The 24413-nt window shown below is 46.8% G+C and overlaps 1 protein-coding gene across 2 annotated transcripts in view; it reads left to right on the top strand.

The window, feature by feature from the left end:
- Positions 1 to 5437: 5437 nt before the first annotated feature.
- The window catches only part of LOC8032127 (neurogenic protein big brain), a 260949-nt gene continuing 241973 nt past the window's right edge, over positions 5438 to 24413 (top strand). Inside the window, exon 1 of one of the 2 annotated variants that reach the window (XM_040217793.3) lies at positions 5438 to 6114. In XM_040217793.3, the coding sequence (XP_040073727.1) occupies positions 5666 to 6114 (449 nt within the window). In that variant the 5' untranslated portion in view covers positions 5438 to 5665. The remainder of the gene's footprint in view (positions 6115 to 24413) is intronic. The other variant, XM_040503615.2, reaches the window with a different exon arrangement.

The raw sequence follows: 24413 nt of genomic DNA, 5'->3' as shown, positions 1-24413 counted from the left end.
ATAATTTTAGTTACTTATTGAATGTAGGCCACCAATTATTTGTCTAGCGTAAAATGTTACAGCGCTCTTAACTCTTAATCCTCACTCCAAAACCATATACAAACGGTGGAAAAAAACGACTGCAATCGGGCATCATGTCTGATGAAGACCTGTCCGCCTAGAATATCCACTAGTACACTTTTTAGCCCTATTTTGCATGTGTCTCATTCGTCCCTTGGAGGAGGGTGGAATGGAACATATTTTTGTCCTCGAATTCTTTTTTTTAAACATTTCTAGATGAGTTAGGACGGATTGCTGTTCATCTAATAAGAAGGGTCTTTCACGCTACATTTAGGACCATTAAACTTGTTTTTATGTTCCCATTAAACTAGGCAAGAAATTATAGTCCGAAAACTGTCCCATTCCTCCATACGTTCCCTTACTGGTAAGATGGGCTTCCCCAGAGAGAAAATATACAAGGATCATGTGACGGGTTAGTTGGTTATACATTACGAAATTAAAAGTAGCGCTAAAGACGAAAACAAGTAGAAGACACAGACACAGACACAGACAGCGCCTGTCCGTGTCTGTGTCTTCTACTTGTCCTCGTCTTTAGCGCTACTTTTAATTTCGTAATTCCCCAGAGAGAGGTGTCTATGGCTTTGCTGACCCTAAGAAAGGTTGCACAAACATCCGTTCGTGTGACCGGAGGAGCAGCGCCATAGATGCGTTGTTATTAGTCACGACCGCTCTCTACTGCTCACTGGCAGGAGCGCCATGAATCGGGAGTCACTGAAAAGAACTCTTGCGGCCAGCTTATTGGGCCTGTTGAAAAAAGATGACTATACTGAGTACCAGCTGGTCATTTTGGGCTGCTGCGTAGCCTCTAGTTATAGCTTTTGAGGTGGTGAAAATGAATCATTTCCCCGGCCGTGCCAAGATTAGATAGATATGACTTTCCCTAATGACAACCCCCTTCGATGCAGTGGGTGAGGTGCGGTAATTTTAATCACAGTTTGTCCTGGAACGAGATTGGTGACCTTAAGCGACGATCACTGTGCTTATAAGTTACACTAGCTGTACATTATATTGTTGGGTGTTGCTCTTTTGACTATACACTTGCATCAACTTTGTGACGGCTGTGACACCTGTCCCCAACTAAATTTTAAGGTTGGTGTTTTGTAACAGATTATATTTGCACTGAGTATTCCAACAGTCCGGTTATAATGCTATAATTTTGTGACCTGCCGTGAACTTGAGATGTCAATAAGTGTTCAGTGTCTCTCAAACTCATAATAACCTGTATATCCCACTGTTCGGAACTCAATGGCCAGCTTTCTGAGACACGCTGTTTTAGTTCCCGATTCTCACGACACGTGGCGTACCGACCTTGAGCAAGATAAAGCCCCTCGATCTGTTTACGTTTTTTTCGCAAGTAGCGTCAAATGCACCAGCGCACGAGGCCCGTGTCTCAAGCGGCCCTTGGAAGCAAATGGCGCGCAGCACTGAAATGAGCGGCCACTAGAAGGGAACGGCTGCGGCGCACCCGCTCGTGGCACGTGTCTTTTGCTTTTGCACAACAATGGTGGGCGCTACTTGCCAACGTGAGTTTTATCGATGGACTTTAGAGCAAGATAGAGTGCCTTCATACACACGCGCGCTTTCGCTTGAGTTGTGACATCTCAGCCATTTTCCCGCCTCATCGTTCTTTACGCATTTTAAAGCGTTCGCAATTTGGTGTCACTCAGCTCGAGCGCGTAACTTTGGCTACTTTTGCTAATGCATACACGCCATTTTACCGGCCAAGTCACGCACCATGTGCGCGAGAGCGTCACACGCTGGCACATTCAGGGCAACAATGGATGTCTTCACCCTCAGAAAGACAGACATGTAGGCACCCTAGAGCAAGATAAATGAAGAATTCGAAGCGCCCGACCGCCTTATCTGAACCTCCTCTCCTGTGCATCTCTCCGGCCTCCCACCCTTTTCACCGTTTGCGTCTGGCCAAATACTTTACAAGGGGGAATACATTCCACTCCGCTTATTTGCGTGACTTACCAAAATAGTGTACTCTTGTCTTTCGTGAGTTGTAGTCTTCAAAAACGTGCCTTTATATGCATTACCTAGTGTTCTATTGTGTGTACTGTTGCACTCCTGTAACAGCCCCTCCGGGCTAACAGTATAAATAAACAAATACATATTAATATTAAAAAAATTGTATTAGACAGAACGCCTACAGCGCCGAATCCAGCCCTGACGGAAGGAAAGGTCCGCACCGAGTCCTTTTTTTTTTTTTTTTTTTTTTTTGCAGATAAGCTATCATTATCATCAGTCGCGGACATTTCACGACTGCGCGCTATGCTACGCCGGCGGTCGGTGCGCCAGTGCAAGCCAGTGTCTCAAGGTGTGAAAAAACGTCAAATGTGTTGAGTGGTGCTTTCGTTTGATACTTTTTCGAAAAGATGCACACGATATACCCCGAGTTTCAGCAAACATTAGTTTAGCTTAAGTTTCTGAATTTGGCTTTTAGAAACAAAACATCTCTCCAATTATGTGTATTTTGCCGTTTTGAGTTCACGAGACATACTGTTATTTTTTGTATTGCGTATGTTATTTCAGTGATGTGCGATGGGGGGGTGTAGTTTTGGAATTTGTATCCTCTAAACGAGGAAACACTATTGTTCTTTGTTTTAATGCGCTACCGGCTGTTGGTCAGCAAAGCATTTTGTCTTCAGTCCTCAGTTTTTAGTCTTTAGTTATTTGGCTCTGGAGAGCCGCGGCACCGCGGAAAGTCAGCAGCCCGTACCAAGGGAACCCCCGGTGCCGCGTTTAAGGGGTATTCACACGCGGGAGAAATCCCGGGGATTTCTCCAGGGCACGCGCGCATCACGAGATGAAAACGCGAGGCTTTTGCACATCGCAAAGCCTGACGTTTTCGTCGTGGGATGCGCGTGCCGGGGAGAAATCCCCGGGATTTCTCCCTCGTGTGACTACCCCTTTAGGGAACATGATAATGTGAGGAGGATATACATGCATGATGACGACGACATGGATTGTGGGTATTGGGAAGGAAGGCAGTCCGATCGCAGAAGTCCAGATTTCGTGGAGGTGGGTCGGGCGAGTCAGCAGCGAGCCATGGAGATCTGGCATGCCGTTCGATCGGTAAATGAAGGAGCCCCAGGAACACGATGGCGCTGTTGCGCACTGGGGTCCACTGGGGTCAAAGCATCAGGCTCCAAGGAGGTAGCCCAGTCAAAGTAGAAGCTGCCGCCTCCGAGGAACCAGGGCTCAGATTGAGGCATCGCCGTCTCCCGGTATGTCATCCTCTCAACGTCGTCGTCGTTGTGTTCTTTATTTATACGCGTATGTATGTATCAATAAAATAAGATAGATAAAAAGACACACAATCGAACGGCCAGTGGCGTGCCGTTCTAGTTATATTTCTAGTTATTTCCAGTTATACATGACTGAAAGAATTTTGTTCAGTTTGTGTCTGTAACCGAGCTAAAACTTTACGTACACAGGCAAATTCAAAGCAAAATATATACAATGCAAGTGTTTCTGACCCTACATAACAAATACTTCTACTTGAAATCCAGGGCACAAATTTTGATTGTAAACATCTAATTATTATGTAGTCATATTATAACCGCCACATTCCTATACTCCGCGACAACTTTTCTTGGCAATACAGTGGAAGGTAGAGGCCCGCGTTCCCTCTCCCATTTTGAGTGTACGCAGGCTCTCTTTCTCTCCCCATTTCCGGGGAGAGAAGGAGAGCCCGCGCACACTCAAAGTGGGAGAGGGGACGCGGGCCTCTACCTTCCACTGTATTGCCAAGAAAAGTTGTCGCGGAGTATAGTCAATATGCTGTCACACACGCATCGTACAATTTTTTTTTTTCTTCTTTCTACAAGTCCATGTAAAGGTAGCTTGGCCGCAAGCTTCTTGATGTACGGCGGAGTGCTAACTTTACAGGGGCAAAAAGCGGGCCGAATTTGAAAGTCTCAAGGAATAAAAATTATTAATTAAAACACCGAAATTTTAACTGCGGTGTGTGCTATGAGTCGGCAGCTATTATATTCCTCGGGAACGTTACGATTCTGCCTTTCAGTGAGAAGAAATTTAAAAGTTTGTCAAAGTGGCCCATAGGACCCAATGCAACAATATTATATCGGGCCCAGGAATAAAAAGTATACAATCCTGAGGTTCAAGTAGGTATTAAACAAGAGTGCATTAGTGCCCTCTATAGATATCCCGGGGAACTTAAGGATTTCTGAGGTAGTTCGACTGAAATTATTCTTTTAGTGCGTTTTGCTGAGAATAGCCAAGGGAAGGCGCAAGGAGACCGTGTCTAGGAATGCTGAGGATGCGGCATACTGAACACCACTTTTGTTTTTTCCATAGCAACAGAGTTCTAGGTGCTGTCCATTGATTTTCTACAAGCTATAGGTCTATCGCAAGACAGAAAACCGGAGAATGACCGCAAGCCCCGCTTTTGCGTATCTGTTTGTATCACGAAGGACCGTGCGGGAAATTTGATTGTATAAAAGTGTAAGCGTGAGCTAAACAGTTTCAAAGTAGCGATCGTGCAAGAATTTGAAGGCAGCGATGTCACACTCACGAATTATAATAACTTACTTTCAGAGTTGCCTAAAGTTATATATGGGTGCCCTAAAATACTATCGCCTACTTTCATACAGCCGATCTTCAAATTAAGAAAATTGCCTATTGATATATCGTTCTTGGGACCTGAGAAACAACAATTAAAATTCTAGGCCTGTATGCGGTTTCAGTTTTGGTGTTCAAGATTACTGGACATCATTGATACTGTCTGAAATCTTTGACGTATTTAAAAAAATGAATTTTGGGAGAAGTTCCAACCTGCTTTCTAAGGACTTTTCGTGTGCACTGATGCGTGATAAAAATTTAAACCGAAATAAATACATCGAGAAAGAACAACATCCCCGGCTATAAAAGACAATTATCCCGAAGTGCGCCACTTCGTGTTGGAAGTTCGACAGCCTCGACCCTAATTTTTTACTCGCTCCGTCCAGGAGTCAGAATACCGTGTCCTCCACCGCTTGTAATGCGGGCTGTTCGACTCCTAGATTGCTCTTTTTCCGTTCCCTACTTCCGTCCGAACTTCCTCCCCGGCTCTCCAGTCTTCACAAAGCGATAAACCATAGCTCCTCTCCCGCCGCGTTCCCACTACGACAACACAGAACCTCACGAACTGGCAACACAACGGACGAGGCAAGCTTCCATCACGTTCATCCCGTTTTCTTGCCTTTCTCGCAAACTTCGCCCCCTTCCCCGCCCATTCTCGCCGCAACCTCTAATCAAACACCTCGCTCTCCCAACAAGCAACCTTGCCCATTCCCTGGATGATGACGTCAGGCCCACGTGACCGGACCGCTCTCTCCCCAAAAACGGGCGCTGCTGCTTCGGCGCGGCCAGCGTCGGACCAGCGCAGCCGGCGTTTGGGACGCCGACAGAGCGCACCGCCTCTGCGAGCGCTCTCGTCCGACCTCGGGATCCGAGTTGACACGCGCTCTCTCGGGATGGGGCGCGTGCTCCGTTCGCTCGGGACGGCAGAGGCAGCAGCAGCGGCTCCGGTCGCGCGCTCGGGGCCGACGACGGGTTCGTTGTGAAGGGCCCGGTGCGGCACGGGACCGACGACGACATGGCAGCGACGGTGAGCCTCGAGACGCTCTTCCTCCAGCTGCTGGGCCGGCTGGAGTCGACCGGGCGCTGCCCCGTGGCCTCCGGGACGGTCTTGTCCCCGTCGGCTGCCAAGCAGCGTCGCTCGCTGCGGGTCGAGATCCGGACGCTGGAGCTGTGGCGCGCCGTGATCGGCGAGTGCCTGGCCACCTTCTTCTACGTGTTTCTGGTGTGCGGCGCTCACGTGTCGTGGCCGGGATACGCGGAACCGTCGGTGCTGGGCATCGCGCTCACGGCGGGCGCGGCGGCGGCCACGCTGTGCCAGTGCTACGGCCACATCTCGGGCTGCCACATGAACCCGGCCGTGACGCTGGCCACATTCGCGACGCGCAAAGTGAGCCCGCTCAGGGCGCTCCTCTACGTGACGGCGCAGTGTGGAGGCGCCATCGCGGGAGCTGCGCTTCTCTACGGGTGAGTGCCACACGGCGAGTTGAAAGGCTGTCTGAACACCCTCGAAAGCATGGAGGTAGGAAGCTTCTGGCGGCGACAACACACCACCAGACGTGAAGCCGAGGGAGTGGATGGACACGCCTCCAACGATGACCAAAACCAATAGTCGCTGTTGGACGAAAAGGAGAGCCGACTTGGCGCGAACCGCTGTATTTTGGTCACCCTCACCCGAGGGTGACCAAAATAAAATTAAAAAAAAGCTTTTGGCGTTAAGTCGGTTCTCCTTTTCGTCCAATAGCGTCTCTTGTTTTTGGTGATAGTTGGGGACGTGTCCCTCCACACTACTTCTGACTTCACTTATGGTTGCGTCTTGTCTCCAGAAGCGTCCTACCTCCACGCTTTCAAGCCACACTGCTAACTCATTGTACAAAAGACAACCCGCAGACACTGTCCCGGGCGTGTTTCCTTGGTTACACTGATCCTACAGAAACCGTGGCAAACATGTTGGAAGCGTGCATGAAGCCAACATGATTCTAAGATGCTTCAGGCCCGTCCGCAGACAATTCTGCCATCGTGTCTGCAGGAACCGCATTTCTTTCGAATGATGTGGGAGCAGTCTGACGGCGTCTGTACTGTTCTCCCCTTCGTATGTGTGAACGCGCGTTTGTACTTATTCCTCCTATTTGTGGCTTGCACTGACGTCAGACCGGTCGGCGGCCATTGTGGTAACCGCGTGCGAGTACATTTCGCAGCACCGAGTTTGTTTTCTTCGGCGAGAACGAGTAGAAATGGACATCAGCACAATGCGATAACGTCACGTGCGAGCTACGCTTGAGTCATGTGGCCACCGGGATATCCGCAGTGTTGCTATTTTACATTCGGGCAAGATCTAACATCACGAACTACTGCGGGGAACGAAACACATTCGAGGGGGTTGACGCCCGCGCGCGTAACCTTTGCAATGGTTCAATCGAACATGACACGTTGCGAAGTGTCCCTCTTCGCCCGGAAGTGTCCCCGCTCCTACGCTGAATTCCAATATAAAATTTACCTCGCATAGCAAATGCCGTTTTTTTTTCCACCGCAAGGTTACCAAGTTACGCGTATGGCCACATTATTCAGTATTATCAACAATTTAAAAAAAAAAAAAATGTGTTGTACCCGAAACAGTTGGCATGACTTAAAAGAACGCACGTGCAAGTTGGAAAAAGAAAATTGACTAACCAATAGTTATGATCAAAACGCTTTTTTTTTTTCGCAAGGGAGAAGAATTGATAAGAGTCGAACAGCTCCAAAATGTTTCCTTTTTTCTCTTCAATGGGCCAAACATGCAAACCTCAATGGTGCGTTTACGGGCTCCGATAATGAAAATTTCCTCAATGTTTCGTCGTTAGTGATAACGCTGCATCCAGTTCACGTTATGGCATATCGACAAGCTGCCCGAGACGCCTGAGAAGCGATAAATTATCGGCAGCCGCAACCAAAAGCCGAAAAATAAAGGAGAGTAATCGGTCCACGTCTTGGGTTTCTTCCTGCTTCGTCAATCGGGTTTTCTTCTAGTTAAAATTATCAAAAAAAAAAAAAAAAAATACACTGTATAGACGTAAAGATGAAAAAAAAATAAAACGAGACTCGGAGACAGTGAAAACAGCGCGCGGGACGCTGTATCAGTCCTCGCGACGGAATGTTCTTGAGCGAAAGTTGGCGCCCAACCGGGGGAGGGAGAGTGCGATTTGTCTTCGCGGCGATATCTGAGCGCGCGTGGGTTGTTCCTGTTCGCGGGACGGCGGCTTTTAAGCAGACTGAGTGGCCAACGCCGGGTGTCAGATAAAGAGATATAACTGCTTGATTGACAACCGCAGCAGCGCAAATAGGGGTGCGGTGTTTGACGACGTTTTGAACTTGGGAATCTGTTTTTCCGCTGGTCGACTAGTATCTGCGTTCGGATTTTGTTCCGACTTCGTTTTGAAGTGTTCGCGAAGCTTTCCCAGCGTCTAGAGCGCAAGTCGGAAAAAAAAAAAGAAAAAGAAGATATGAACGACATAGCCGCGTTTAAAAATGTACTGGCCCCTTTCTGAAAGTTGCATGATTAGGATAGGAATCTCATTAAATTTCTGAGCTTCTAAGAAAAATACGTTTTTTTTTCTATTTTAGGCAATAATGTTGATTAGGAATTCTACGACTAGAACGATTAACTTTCTGGAGTGTGACCAAGGCATAAAGGTGGGTAGTTAGTGCATATAGTTCCACAGTGAAACGGCGCTAAAAATCGACGACCTTAGGATAACGTACACGGACACAAGGCTCTATGAGTGGCATTTCGTGTTTTCTTTTAATATACGTCCATGTCTTTGCTGTTAGCATGGTTGTATCCCGCCCTGAAATACTTTTTTAGAGTACTTTTTTCAGGGTCCTTAGAATAATTATTGGTGAACAAAATCCGAACGCTATATCCCCGAGTCCCCAAGCGACAAACAGAAACGGCCGACGCCACCAAGCTTCAAACGCGTGCAGCGTGCACGCAAAGGAGCATTTTTCAGGCTTGCAGTGTGTCGGTGCTCGAAAAGTAAGCACAGAGGGGCATTTATTTTAAAGGGTGCCGGTGGACTCATTCGGTTTGCCTGCACCGGAGCAGAAAAGTGTAGCCCGGTGCAGGGAAGTGCAGGGCATCCAGATAGGCTGCATTCGTAAATCGAATACAGCAGTCCCTACCGGACGCAGCTGGTGCACAAAGTGGAGGTAAATCAAATGAGCTCATTGCCTCACGGCGAGTACTCGAGAATCATGGTGGATTCTCGAGTACTCGCTTTCCTTATGCTCCCATAAGTTAACCTTTGCCATAGCTGCGATCATTCTGTACTTATAACCCGAAGCGAGTACTCTAGGGAAAGATAATTTCAATTAATATGTTCAATAAACACATCAGAACATGTAAGATAAGGTGGCCCACACCTCTAACAACATATAGGGAGTATTCACTGGACGCCATATTTGTGGGTGCTGTTTAGAGCGCATGCTCAGAACGAGCTCATATCAATAGGCTGCTAAGACCGGCACTCTTGATGGTGCGGAATGCACGTTGCAAAAGAACTGTGGAAGCTCGCCGTCAGCGCGCGCTCAGCATTCGCGCACACAGCTATGGCCGCCAGTGAATACTCCCTATAAGAACATATAAAAGGGCATGTACTTTTTATAACATTCATATACGTTCTCATATGCTTATTGAACAAATCATATATGAATGTTGCCTTGTTTTCAATAGGGCAGTCTCGTAATCACGATCAGGCCGCTTTGAGTAATCACGTAGCTTGGACAACGCGTGCTGAAACAATTTGCTCGTACATCGCTCTTTTCCGGCTTCAGGTGGAGACGTTACCGGCAAGAATTCTGTTCTCAGAGTCAGCGAACGGGAAGATTACACGTTGCAAGGTGTTTAAAATTCAGTTCGATGGCGAGCCGTGAGGCTATTGACGTCGCTACGGCTCGAATGATTTCCCCGGAGACTTCGACGTTTCTTTTTTTTTTTTTTAAGCAGTTGATATAGGGCCCCGTCCTTGCCAGAAGGCCCTCAAAAATATTGCTCCGTTCATCCCGTAAGCTGAGAGTGCTGGCAATGCAGTGGAAGCTACGCGCTCGCCGGGCCAATCAACCGCCTTCCTTTTGTCATCTGACCTCACTCTCTGAGCGTGGGTACGGGCGGGAGCGTGATCACGTGGTGAAGGTGTACGTGTGTGACTGATCCAAGAAGCGCGTAGCTTCCACCGCACTGTTAGCTTAGGGGTGGGCGGAGTGTAGAATGTTGGCGACTTTTGCTTTAAAACTTTAGCGCCCCTTATTTCTCAGTCCATTTCTTCGCTCACTTTCACCCTGTTCGTGTGTTGTTTATCAGTGTCACGAACTTCGAAATGTCAGAAGCTGCACTCCAAAATCTTTTGGCTCCAACGATTACCGACGTTCTCTTGCGTGCTATAACTTTTGTTTGGCCTTTTTTCTTTATTTATTTATTTATTTTTTTGAGCAGCATTGTGCATCCTCAATCACTCGACAGCGGAAAGGATATCGAGTAGAAGACGTACGAAGTTTCTCTTCTTCTTCGGGGATAGTTTGGAGACGTTGATAGCCACTAGAAATATCTGATTTTAAGCCCCAGAAACACACTGGGAACACCTGCGCACGTCTATTGGTACGTTCTAACAGCCTTAGAATAAAGAAAAAAGTAAAACAATATATCATTGTCACATTTTGCTGCGATTCACGGTCGTTTATTTAAAAGATTTAAGGAAAAAACATAATCTTCCTGGTAATCCAGGACTGTGTGATTGCTACCATTTCATTATGTGAAGCTGAGGTTTGGTCACTGTTTTTTCATTACAAATTTTGTTTACCAAAAAAAACGAGTCCGGTTTCAAAATATGTTAGAAAACACACGCTGGTACCAACACTCAAAACTAGCGGCATTCGGGTAGCTGGGGAAAATGTTAAGACGCAGAATATCGCGGGATCCATTCCAAAGGGCTTAATTGGGACACATTTTCTTCTAAATATTTTCCACACACACACACACACACACACACAGAGAAAACACGCCTTGTTTACGTTAGACGCAATTTAGGTGGAGGTAGCCCGCCCTTGGCTCCGCCCTAGAATTTGATTAACTACGCTCCATTTGTCGGCTCAGTGGTTGGAGAGAAGATTAACGTGTAACATTGCTTCTCCGCACCCTAATAGTATTTTTATCGACAACTATATATATATATATGTTTGAGAAACAAATAATTTAGATGAGTCATCATTGTCTACAAAAGTATCCTAAGATCGCCATTTTCCTCATTGGTGTGAAACGATAACAAACATAGCTACCGGAGTTTGCAGAGTACTCAACGAGGGCAGCTCGTCTATTTTTATGAGTGCGAGTCGTTCTGCGTTTACCGTGTTGCGTGTAACGTCCGCTTGGCAGCGGACGCTTACACGCAACAAACGAAATCTCCTCTCTCCTCGGCATTAAGGCTGAACCGTACGTAAGCGATTTGGCGAGCAACGAGAAAAGCGACGGCACAAGCGACGAGAGTCAGCGACGAACTACGGAGATTTTTCACTGTCGCTTATCGCGTCGCTCGGTTTTTGGATTTCTAGAAGACGTCGCTCATCGCCTTGGTCGCTTGCTACCGTCGTTTTCATGCGGTTTGCTTCGTAGCGTGGCTGACCGAGCGACAGCGAAGCTGGTCGCCGTTGCCTGTCTCGTCGGTCGTGAAATCGCTTACGTGCGGTTTATGCTTTATACTTTCATCACAGACATGTCAGCTCCGCTAGTTTTGTTGGTCTAACAGTCGACATAGTGCCACTTTGCGTGTCATCCTTCAGAAGAGTACTGCGGCAAGACGGAGCACGCGACATGCGTAGCGGCGTATTCCGTTTCTGCCAGGGTCAGGTTGCGACGTGGGCAGCGGAGTCAAGCGGTGCTGCTCCATCTCTCTCTCTCTCTCTCTCTCTCTGATTGGAGTCTCGACTCTTCCGGACGACGTTGACAACTGTCTGCTGATCTGTTCCTTTCGGTTGACGTTTGTTTGATGAAATCGGTCTGGGAGTCTTTCGTGTCGGTTCTCCTTAATAAAGACACGTTTGAATCGTTCTTTTTTTTTTTTCGTATGTTCTAGCTATGGTCAACCTTGCCCGAACATTTAACGTAGTCGCACTTGTGCAAATAGGTAAAGTTTCTACACACATAAAGGAGCCGTCGAGAACTCATTCCCTGCTTCAAACTTTCTGGCTTTAGTAATGTCACTAACGGGGTGATTGAGAAAGTGAATCTGATTTAGTGATCTTACGCGCTTCTCTTCGTGACCTGCTTCAGACCTTGCAGCTTGGTCTTGAGAAATTCAAGATTCGCCCATAGCGAGTAATAACGTGGTTCATCCGTGGTTGTTCCGTGCCCTCTAGATTAAAAAATATCTGGCATAAAGAGAACGGATTAAATATGCTCTTGCTTATACGACTGCGGTAGCTTCTTTTGATTCATTCTCATTGTGCCGTTACCCGACTTCCTAGTTGAAATACTTTGGGACATTTATCTTTCGAGCATCATCACCGAACACTGTGCCACTAAAACTTCTTCAGTTAGGCACCAGTTTCAAAAGCTGCAGACGCACGCGAAGCATTATGAAAGTTAGTAAGTCCGTGCTGCCAGTTTAAACTCTGAAGTAAAGAAAACAAAGATCATGTCGCCCCTCACTCTCTGCCTGTAGTTTCACCGGAATCAAAGTCGCACCTTTTCCTTCTTGGTTTCGTTCGTTCAAAAGGATATATGTTTTTGTTTAAGTCACCTCTCCCTGTTTTTATGCTTGTTTTGTTTTGTTTTTTTCTTCTCCAAATGAAGTGAAGGACACACTCTCTTTCAGGACTGCCTCTCTTTGAGCCTCTTTGAAGGCTTTCGGCTCACCTGAAAAAGCGCTTCGTGCAACAGAAAGATTTTTGTCGACGGGGCGGAAGTTAGTCGGGCTCGTCAGGACCTGGCGTCCCGCCTCGAATGTGCAATGAGCTACCGTGGCCGGGCACATCAAACAGGCGACGCGGGGACTTCCCTTCGGCTCTTCGTCGAAAGGAACGTCGCGCAGCCAGGTCATGGAACGGACAGTCTGCTCACTCGTTAACAAGGAAGTGTGGTGACAAAGTACATATGTGTAGAATAATTCTGTTCTTTTATCACATTTCATGGCGAAGTCTTAGCGAGAGACTGATCATATTGTCGCGTGCGTGGCCGAGTGGGCAACGCAGGTGGTTGTCACGCGGGGTAAGAGGGCGTTTCAAACCTCGATCGGCCCTATTTATTTATTTTATTATTCAGTGTTTTACAAACAAAAAAATACAAAAAAAAAACTTTTAGCTTTTTTTTTTTTCGGCTGTTAATGTGTGTTTTGGTTCATGACATTCCTGGACCTGGCGTGTTTAAAAGCAGCGGTGACGGGCTGCTTCAAGACACTCACGCTTCCGTCCGTCGCCAAGGGGAGATGCCGGAACCTTCCTCATTAAACATTCCGAGTTCTACATTCTCCTAATATTTTCCATCCGTGACAATATTCGAATGATTCGTAAGGTCCAGTTAACATTAAAAGCAGATGATCGGTCAACCATACTTGGATTAATATGAACGTCGTTGACCCCCGTCACTTAACAGGCAAAAATGTTGTGTACTCAAATCTGTTAAAAAAATATACAATAAAATAGTTGAATTTACTTTTTTTAGATAATAGAGGAGGGTAGAAGTTGTCGTGATTTGATTAATTAGCTTAAATACGAGAATAAGACACAATAAAAAGGGAGATAGGGGCACGAATAAGGCTGCTGTAGCTTTGATGACCACCAAACTATTCTTAATGCGGCAACACTTCTTTTTCCTATCCAATCCAATAAAATTTTGTTTAAGACTGTATAACCAATTCTCAAAACTTTAAAACCACTGATGTTTATCTTATCTCTAAAAAACAAAACTAACTTTCAAATTTAGGTAACTGTTGCAATTACGCGGAATGAAACGTGTAATCTTCTTAACAAATTAAATCAATGGTGTGTGCTTTGTTGCGTCAAATTAGGGCGATGATTAACGAGGAAGCGTTTCCCACAAGCGACGACGTGTCATCAAAAAAAAAAAAAAAAAAAGCGTGTGCAACAAGAAGGAAGCGCTTCGTCCCATCCATCGAGGAAATTTCAGATGTTTGCATAAACCGTCAGCTTCGAGCTTAACCGCGTCGGGCTCCTGTCACTCGCGGTTTGTTTCGCCCGAAATGTCATAGCCGGCGTAAGCTACAGAAACTGATTAATCGAGCTCGCAATTTCTGCTCCCAAATTCGAAACCACCGAGCGTGCAGGCGACAGCCGTGCCATTTCGTCGTGACGACGCTCTTCTGCCTCTCCTAATTACAACGCGGCCAGTAATTATCGCACCGCAGACAAATCAATCTGCGGTGGTTGTTTGTATCTCGCACACAATGCAATCCGAGTTTCTATAGTCGACGTGTGCTGGAAGAACTTGAAGACGGGCGCATTCGGGTGTCGCACAGTTGCATGCAACGCCACGGCAATCCGTAAAGCCGCAGTAACACTGCTCATAGCTCACACAAAAAAAAAGTCTGGAGAAACTGTCTTAGGCCTTCCTTGTATAACGTCACATTGGTCATACAAAACACTCTTCAGACATGTTCTTAGTATAAAGCAAGTATCCTTCGAATGTGTTTAAGGCTTCTCCCCAGATGAATCCGTCGTCATATATGCCGACAAACACCGCATCTGTTGTACAACTTACGAGTGTTTACCGATAGGACCTCGGCGAGAAAAAAAAAATGTGGCGTCATCGTCGCGATAGTTTAATCGGCGCGCTTTGTGAACTTCGCCCCGGAGTTCGTGTTTGACGACTCTATAAACCTTTCCAGCGGCAGTCTCGAACGAAGCGAGCGGGCGAAAAATGCTGAGTCACTGAGCCGTGGACGCATGCACAGCGTCCGATATACCACACAGCAGGTCAACAGCGCATGCTTGGAAGGCGTTCCACAGCCCAGCAGACAAAGATGGCAGCGCGCTGGAGGCGATTTCTGCAAAGGTCCATACGGCCCCGGAGGTTGTATCAGTGCAGCTACGACTGCGACGTATTTTTTGGTCACGTAAAACGATGCTAGTGAGGCGTTCAAAGATTGGTCGAGTATAAACCCTCGTGGTGACGTACGCTATTAGTAACTGTCCGAGGACGTGAACAGATACGGTTACGCGCTGCGTAAATAACTTTGCCGAACAAATCGATTTTGGGGATCGTTGTACGAACCTCAGCCGCTTTCTTTTGCGCTTTGTTTCCGTGCACGCAAGATATCTGAGACTGACACACACACACACTAACGCACAAAGAAAAAAGCGAATAAGCCCAACTCGCTTAAGTTCAAAATTGAACGAAACGAGCCCCGCCGAAGCACAATAAGTCTGGCTTCGCTTAATTGCCCGGGATAATGGGCGTTTCCGGCGGTCGGGCGTTTCCTTCCTATCGGATTTAAAACGCAGCAACCTCTCCTTGTTCTCCACCACCGCGCGTATTATGCGTTCGAAAGGCGCAAGCTCTTTTGCCGCCCTCTTTAAGACAAAACAAAACGAATAAAAGTGAAGTTGGCCCCACTTTTCCTAATGCTTATATTGTAATGAAGTGAGATTCGTTTCTTTTCGTTATCGTGGCAAAGAAAGCGAGGGGGGTATAAATTCTTCCTTCGACTCATTAAAACACGGAAATAAATTAAGGGCGGAATTTTTAATACTAGGGCGACGGAAAATCGAGGTGTAGAATGTCCTGCGGACAGAGAGGAAGCGTTTTCGCTCCGAGGTAGGAAGCAAGGCGGGCGGCCCAGTAATTAGACGCAGAATTTCGGGGCGGGGGAGGCCGTCATCAATTTAAATGGTTCCGCGGAGGGGGGCTGGCAATTAAGTTTTCATGAAAATCTCCGACCGATGCTGCCGCGCTTTCTGAGTTTGTCGTGCGGTGGCCGGTCGCAATCCTCGCGTAATATTTCTTTTTCTTTCTTTTTTTTTTTGTGCCGTTGTCGTACAACGAACGATTTTTGTAAAAGTACGAACGCGTACGCGTACAGTCACGATCAGTGAGAGTCTAGACTTTTTTCTCTTCTTTTTTACGAACAATAAATTTAGGTTTTAATAAAGAGTCAGACCAATCAGGGTAAGGTTTGTCGCGTTTGCGACAACCACGCTATGCTGCAATAGTTAGGATTCTGAGTGTTGCTCAAAATTCATTAAGTTTTTTTTTTTTTTCTTTTTTTTTTTTTTTTCAGAACCGTCGTGAAGTTTTATAGCCAATTTTCGCTATGTTTTTTCCATCAACATTTTATGCGAGTTAACTGGTAATCGTTATGAGTTCTAGTAATAAGTCTTCTTTGATTGCTTTTTTTTTAATGGGAAAATCGGCCGCGCATCGTCATAATTTACGTATTTCTAGGATGTCGGCTTTATCGTTGTAAACAAACATTTACGCGTATATACCGGAAGTTTGTGTAGTATACCATAAAATGTTCTCAAATGTGCTTGCTAGAAATTTGAAAAAGTGAAGGGGTCAGCAGTTCAGCTTTAATAACTACCTGACATCTAGTAGCGTATTGACGATAACGGAGGATCGTCTTACAGGTTGTTTATGAGTGTATATATATGCAGGCAGAAACTTCATTTTTAAAAAGCGCTTGTACTCTTGCTGCCGATATGTAACATGTCGAGAATATAAATTCACGATGATCGTGTATCTACGACGTTCATTTATTTTTATTTTTTATCCGAGATAATGTTTTGATCCTCCCTCCTGCATTTAGTGTGGCTACAGCAAGGGCACAGAAAAAACTGTTCGCTGTAACTGATGGTCCCTAATATATATATATATATATATATATATATATATATTTCTTTTTTTTTTTTACGCGAGATATATGCTTTTTGAGCCAAGCTTGAAATTACATATAGTTTCGCACGCAGGTGGTCTCCAGACCTTCGCCCACTGACGGGGTTCATGCGGCTCTGGCGGGTCAAACTTTTCTTGGAAGTTCCCTTATTTATGACCTGATCATACAATCGAACTGTCTAAACGAAGGCACGCTGCGCTTTCATGAGGACCGAACATATTTTTCTGGACGAACAAGAAACCAAGAAGACGGATAAGACAGTGAATAACAACTGCATTCGGTGCTGCTGAATCACATCCGCATGCAAGAAACTATGGAGAAAAACTCAGTCCGCCCCAAAGTTTGGTGCCCTCTCAGTTTGCAACGTTCTTGCAGATGATCCTCGAATGATGATCCCCCTAATCTTTTGTCCACGGAAACGTCTCTCTATTGTCGGTTATTTTTTCGGTTTTGAGCGTATACTTTCGCTATTCTTCCAAAGCCTTCGCGGCAGCATCGACTGGCGCGGACGATCGGCCATTTTTCGAGGAAGATGAATGGGTCGATGATCCGGAATACGGGCGCAGGCTTGCTAGTAATGCGGCGCATTCCAACTGCCTTTTACTTTTGTGCATTTTAACGCGCCTTACATTCGCCTTAGCGCGCGTCGCATTTGGAATGGCGTCGTATACACAATTCAAACTTTGTTTTCTGTCTCGCGTGTGGCGTGTATCAACGTTGTCTAGCAGAGAGGATCTTGAGTGAATCTTTCTTCCGTTCGAACCGCATCCGTGCGGAGGGATTTTGCCGGGGCTTAAAGAGACCGTAAAGAAGCGGAGAACGCGCACGTACGCCCGCTCAAACGCCGTTGCCATGCGCCTTGTATTTTGTTAGGGTTGCTGCGCGCAGCTTTTCTAATATCCTTGCTTCAAACACACGAGCAGAAAAAAAAAAAAAATATTCTCCCTCGATTGTAAGCCTTTTTTTTTTTTTTTTTTTTTTGTGAGGTATTCGTGCGCACTCTAACGTTTTGTTTCAAAAATCGGTGGCACGAACGACTGTGATCGACAATATATGTAGCGAGCGAAACAGGAAGTTGGCTATATTTTGTTTTGGGATGACTTTGTCGTTGATCCAGGCCGTTTTTCTTCCTCCGAATTACAAAGCGTCGTTAGGTTTTCTGTTTGTGTGTGTGTGCGTGTTTTTTTTTTTTTTTTTTTTTTTTTTTTTAACTGGAACCTTTAAGGAAGAAACGCATAATCGCCCAAAAAGGCTCGTGTCTTTTCTTTTTTTTTTTTTTGCATTTTAGACAGTTGATGCGGTTAGTTAGCCGCGTCAACTATTACCACTTAGGAATAATTTTGGTTGCTCTGACATTCCGAGGAAAACGACTTTGCCTGGTCGATTCAGTTAGTGAAGCCTGCACCCGGAGCGAAGTTAGACAGGACAAGCTATAGGTTCTGGTGCTTTACATGCCGCAAACTGGTCTCTGCTGACAAATATAAAGCATATTTGCAACTGTAAAAAAAAAAAAAAAAAAAAAAAAAAAAAAAACTACTGTAAATTAAACAAGAACCGACTGCAAATCAGTTAAGCGTTAGATTGGAGGCAACTGGCCAAGGCCAGCAAGTGCAGACACGCAGCGTTAAATATGCGCGATAGCGGTGGAGCTTTCCGCATACCATGGGGCTTCCCGGTCCAGCCAGTCAAACCGCCCCCCCCCCCCCTTTCCCCCTTCTCCCTCCCAATGCCTGCAAAAGTCGTTATGCTAATCTCATCATCGGCTTCAGCGTGAAAAAGAATGAAAAAAAGACGCAAGAGAAAGAGTTCATTACCATCTGATGCGCGTTCGCGAATATTTATTCGTCCTGTGTTTATTCTCTCTCCGCTTCTTATCGTGTGCCTCTGCGCTCGGATGAGGGGAAGGGACAAGATTTGATTCGGGTCTGCGTTCAACGCCAAGCGGGAAACGATACGCTAGAGAGAAATCCGTCGCTCGTAATCGAACACCTTCGGCAGTCTTTGGCTTGGGGATCCGAAAAGAACAAACAAACGACTGCCCGCGACGCGCGCGCGTGCGTGCGTGCGTGCGCGTGCGTGCGCGTGCGTGCGTGCGTGTGTGTGTGTGTGTTTGCGCGCGCGCGTGTGTGCGTGTGCGTGCGTGCGTGCGTGCTTGCATCGTACTGTACTCCTTAAGTCGAAAAACTAATGTGTGGGTTGTGTGGATATTTATACAGCGTGCAGTTGGTCAGCCATTTCAAAGTTGCGACGAGTCCCTCGCTGCCTTCAGTCGGTACAGGTCTGTTTACAATGCGGTTTGCTTTTTTGTGGTATCCCTTTCATCGGAAAAAATGTGTCTGTGAAGAATGCTCTCCATCTCATGTCTCGTCGAGACCGTGCAACAATCCTTTTTAATTTTTTTTTTATATATATATATATATACTTATGGACAACAGGAGTTGCCCGTCGGCAACGCGCACTTATTTTTTGTGGCAAATGGTTACGTGTGCAACGCCGGTAGCAGGGACCTCGGATGATTCAGAGGATGATTTTTTTCGCTCAATATAGCGGGAATATAGTATAACGTGACGTCGTAAAGCCACGCGACACCACGGTGTCACGTGATATCATGACTTTGCGTGACGTCACAGTGTCGCATGAACACCGTCTGCTAACTTTGGTACTACGTAGGTCCGCTATGTTTAAATACGGACAGTATATAGTTCTGTGCAGCGTCTCTGCTGTCGCCACAGTTTCTTTGCAAAACACGTCAAAAAACCAAAATGTTTTGTTTTTAAATAAATAATTGTAACAGGAACATTCAGGTATGCGTTTTGTAAGTACCCTGGGTTACACGGAGTAAGGCAATATTAAGATAAACAATATTTATCTTTTTACGGGGGGGGGGGGGGGGGGAGGGGGTTATGCATGGGTACTTTGGTTGCTTTCTGCCCAACTATTCGTCGTCTAGCGCAGAAGAAAATGCCTTTTGGAGATCGGTGGCCGAGTGTGTTATCTAATGCACCTTACATGGGAGCACGTAAAGCGAAAGCTCGCGCTGCAGAACCCAGAAGTAAAGGTGCGTCCGTGGTTCTTTCTATAATGTTGATGTTTGGGGCCCACGAGTACGTGGTGGCGCAGAAGGGCCGCGATGGTCGATGAGGTCTTCTTCGGCTCTGAGTCAGAGTTCGGCGGAGCCTTCGTGGTCCTTGCAGTGCAAACTGTTTATTTACACCCAAGGTGTATGCTCTAAAACTTTACTACAAACAATGTGCACAATTTTTTTTGTACAAGGTATGGGATTCTTGGTTGAACCGTTACGGGGTCGAGACTCTAGTCAATATTCGCCCTCACTTGCCCGGACGCAAGCTTTTGAGGGCACCGACCTCCTTGCCCTCGGGCAGGAATCGACCAATTGTTCGAAACCTTCACGAAGACATGTGACGTCTAGAAACCAATAGTCCAAACGCTGACATTTGTCAAGCCCCGCAACGTGTCCCGGCTGACAGCACTGACAAGACCCGCATAGGGTCCGGCGTGCTGACTGTTCACGCCACCACAGCTCCTTTGCCGAAGCCTGAGCAGCCCCGGAGGGTGCTCGTAGGGATGTAACAACCCCCGCCACTAAAAGAAAAACATACGACGGACGAGGGGCCGGCGGAAAGCACACGAAGAAAGACTCCCCGACCGACAAAAACAAAATACAGGGAGATCCATCGGTAGATTCTTAGGAAATGCGTTAGCATGACCCTTGGGAAACGCTACATACGTCCCCCTTTAGGAATCGGTAACGCTCTCCCCTTCAAGTTTCTGCTTTGGCGTTCTCTTTTTCAGACTCTATATTTTGCTGCCTCTTTTTGGCCTCGTCACGGGGTCAGCGTTAGCGATTCCCAAAAGGGGACGTGTGTGGCGTTTCCCAAGGGTCATGCTAACGCATACCCTAAGAATCCGCCTACGGATGTTCCTGTAATTTTAACGCGATAACGTTAAGCAGCTCGTGTCACAGAAACTTTGGCGTCGGTGAGACCGGAAGATCCTGATTGGTCAATAGGATCTTGACGTGCACAGCAGGCGCATAGCCAGAAAGGGGGGGGGGGGCGCAAGGGGCCCCGCCCCCCCCCCCCAAAAAAAAAATCTTCCATTCTTTAGGACCTCCTCTCACCCCTCCGTCTCATATAGCATTTTGTCATGGGCCCCCCCCCTCCCCCCCCCCCCCGAAACGAAATCCTGGCTACGTGCCTGCGCCACAGCAACGTGTGACGGCGCGTGTGTAACGTCACGTCACACAAGACACGTGACGCTACCGACTAGGCCACGCAGGCACGCTTGCATGGCTTGAGAAGGCTTTGCGAACGGGGTCCGATGACGCTATAGCGTTGAACTCTTACAGGAGAAGCTAAAGCGTCCTCCAAATGTTTTTTCATTCCTTTTCTGTACTCTGCCTGTCAGAGTACGTCGACGCCCTTAAATACGGTCATCCATATCACTCGTGAAAAGAACCACATCCAAACCACTCGTGCAAGCAACTAGATCTATATCACTGGTGGAGGGACCCGCATCCATCGTTTTAACTACACAAACATACATCACATTCCACGCACCGCTACTACGGAAACCCAGAGCGAAGAACAACCGTCGACGGCAAAGCGGCAACTGAGCACGCCCGCATTCCACGGCGCCGCGGCGCATCTTCCTCTCTGGCTTCGCGCCAGAGGTGCGACACTCCTTTGACGAAAACGAAAGGGCTCGTTTCGACGAAAACCTGGTGGTGTCTGTCTGTTTGTCAGCGCCGGGGAGAGACGGAAAGGTTGACGCGTACTGACATCAGCATGGGAGCGTCGCACGCGTAACCTTCTCCCCCTCGTTCTCCCCTCTGCCCGGCGCTGACAAACGAAAGACACCCTAAAAACAAGCGTTATAATGCCAACGCATTAAAAAAAAAAAAAAAAGGCCAGGCGATTTACGATTATCCAAAGGATAATCGTAAATCCAAAGGATTTACCACCCTTACACCAGGGATCCTGGGGTCAAATCCCACCCCTGCTTGTTTATATCTGCATGATCGTCGTTCCGGCCTGTGTCCCTTTAAATAATCTGGGAATTGGTGTCTCGACCTTTTTGAAGTAAAGAACAAAAAACCGCTTTTGCCTGCAGGTCTTAGTTTTTATTTTAAAGATGGACGAAGATTGAGGTTTTCGGCACCTCTCAACTCCTTCACCATCTTCCGAGTCACGTGCGCTATGACGTCAATGGGGGTGGCGCGGGGTTCCGGTGAAGGTCTGTCTCTAGAGCCATCAGTGAGCAACGAGGACTTATCCGCTTTCGACCGCGTGACCAGGTGCTGGCGGGCGGAGCGCGAACAATATGGTGAAATGAGGAAAGTCTCATCCCGGTCCGGCCATACCCGTCCGGCCCTGTCCCCCTCCCCCTCCGGCTCCTGGCGGCTGTTCGCGGTAGCAGAGAGAGCTGACGGTTTTGTGGGCCTAGGATAGATGGCGCCACTAAAATTCATTATAATAAAAGTTTTGTCAATGATATCAGGTTTTTGACGCAGTTATATTTATATTGGAACGACCAGATTTATAGAAAAGTTACCTTTTATCGAGCTGGTATTCGCACAACTTGCTATCTTTGTACAAGACCCCCATTGACGTCATGCCGCGTGTTTCTCATGGCCGAGGAATATTCTAATTTTTGCCTCGTGATTACGCGGCATAATCGCAACATTTCGAAGGAAGGAGGTGTGTTTACTGTCCTTTGTGACAAGATGAACAATGTCAAAAGTAGAAGATGCCAATTCTTTCAACGTTAAAATCGTTGCACAGCTCCTTTAAGCTCGTACATCTTTTTTTTTTAGAATTCCTTCTGATATTGATTTTAGCGCGTGCTGTTTGCACAGATCTGTCCCAGAGAACACCCAATCTCCTCTTACATTTTGCGTGCGCGCTCACACACGCACACACAAACACAGACACACACACGCACAAACACACACACACACAAACAAAGAAAAATTGTGATTCCCGTCAGTGGTTTCCAAACGGCCGATGCAGACCGAATTCCGCAATCGTAGCCAGGATTTGCTTCCCGTCCGCGGTAAAGAACGACGACGTGCCCGAAGATGAAAAAAAGGGGAGGTGGACGGTGAAGCAATGGAAATCGGTGCAGAAGCGTCCTTTCTCTCGGCTTCGCCGCACGCAATCATCTCTCGCATCCGCACCGCATTTTTCCCGCCACGACGTTTGTCGTCGGCAGTCTTCGCCCAAAAAAGAAAGGAACCACAGGGGTGGCGGCTGGTCCGTATTCTGAGCGCGCCAAACGTGAGATAGACCCCGTGGGGCATTCTTCGCTCGGCACTCCGTTCGATTGACTGGCCTCTGTACGCGGATTGGGTTCCCGCGGTCCGCCTTCGAACGTGCAGTCCTGTGCGCGTTTTGCGAGACACTCGCTCTGCCTATTGGAGCGTGGAATGAGAAACTGTGTTTGAGGGAATCGCCGCCTTGCTTCGTTTCTCCCCCCGGCCGCGAACCGGTCGCTCTCTCGTCGATCTTGGCTCCGACGCGCTGCTGTTGCTGTTGCCGAGTGGCCGCTTGCATATACGCGCGGAATTGCCCCAACGTTCATGGTTAACCACTGTGTCTTTCCATCAATCAACGTCTTTTTTATGACAGTCCGAATCAAGCGGTGAGCGATGTACCCGCGTGATTATCGTATTTCCATTCATTTGTTCACATAGGAAAGTTAGTGGGGTTTAGTTGTACGGTTGATTAGCTTGGCGCAATTTATTTTCCCCGAGTGTATTTCGCCAACATTCCGTCCTGCCCAACATACCCGCAGGCTGCAAACAGTGTGGGCTATGCTCCCATTTTTTTTACGTATAGCGTTCGCGGCCGAAGGAATAGTGCACATTTGGGCGTGCCGCAGTTGTTGTGTGCCGAATCATGAGCTCCTGTTTAAGCTTGTTTCAAATTATAAATGGGTCGATCATTTATCAATTAAAAGACTTCGTTCCGTTTATAAAATTCTTAGTCTCACATGCTTTTCAGCATGTTTATGTATTGTTGCAAACGTGGCCCACTGTGTGTGGGTTTTGTTTTTGTTGTTGACGTGTGTCTCTTCATTATTGCTTTCTTTCTCTCTCTCTCTCTCTTTCTCTATCTCCAAAACATCTTGCAACTTCTATTATCGCTTCACTTAAAAAAGAGCAGGCTCTGCTCGAAACATCGAGGAAAGCCTTTGCTGCTGCTCACAATTTTTTCTACGTCAAATGTGAATTACGAATACCTCAAACTTGACTCCAAACAACCGAGTATCATCTTTAGACTATCTTATCCCAGGCCAAAATCTCACGCGCTTACAATGTGACCTTAAAGAGCGCGATTTTATCGCACATAGGTAAAATGGAAAGAAATAAACATTCAATAAACAAACAAAATATAGAGTGCGCGATTGACACTGTGGCCTCTCCATTCGAAAAGAAAAAAAGAATCAAGTAAACAACCAACAAACACGAGTGTGAGAAAGCAAATGTGAGGCCGGCTTTGGAACAGGATACACGTTTCTGACGCGTGTTACGCGCGGCTCCCTGTATAGATTTCCGCGCGCTCGAAGAAACGTTTTATAGAAGCCATCTCCATTTGCCAGGAGTACAAAAACACCGCTTTGCTTTTTCGTTTTTACCCGATGGTTTTGCGGTTTTTATGGTACTGAATTTTATTTATTTTTTTCAACCCCCGGGCCGTGTCTTTATCAAACAACCATGCGTGCGTAAGTGTGTTGTAACTTTTCTTCTCCTGCTTGTTTTCTTTTTTCGGTGCTTCTATTCAGAGCATGCATCTGCTTTGCGCATATTTGTAGAATTTCTAAAGAATATATTTTTTTTTTCTTTCGTGCTTTCCATTCGATTTTAAG

This window comes from Ixodes scapularis, unplaced genomic scaffold, assembly GCF_016920785.2.
Source record: "Ixodes scapularis isolate PalLabHiFi unplaced genomic scaffold, ASM1692078v2 PGA_scaffold2__306_contigs__length_199485367, whole genome shotgun sequence".
NCBI classification, from domain to species: domain Eukaryota; kingdom Metazoa; phylum Arthropoda; class Arachnida; order Ixodida; family Ixodidae; genus Ixodes; species Ixodes scapularis.
This window is presented reverse-complemented; position numbering and strand designations above follow the sequence as displayed.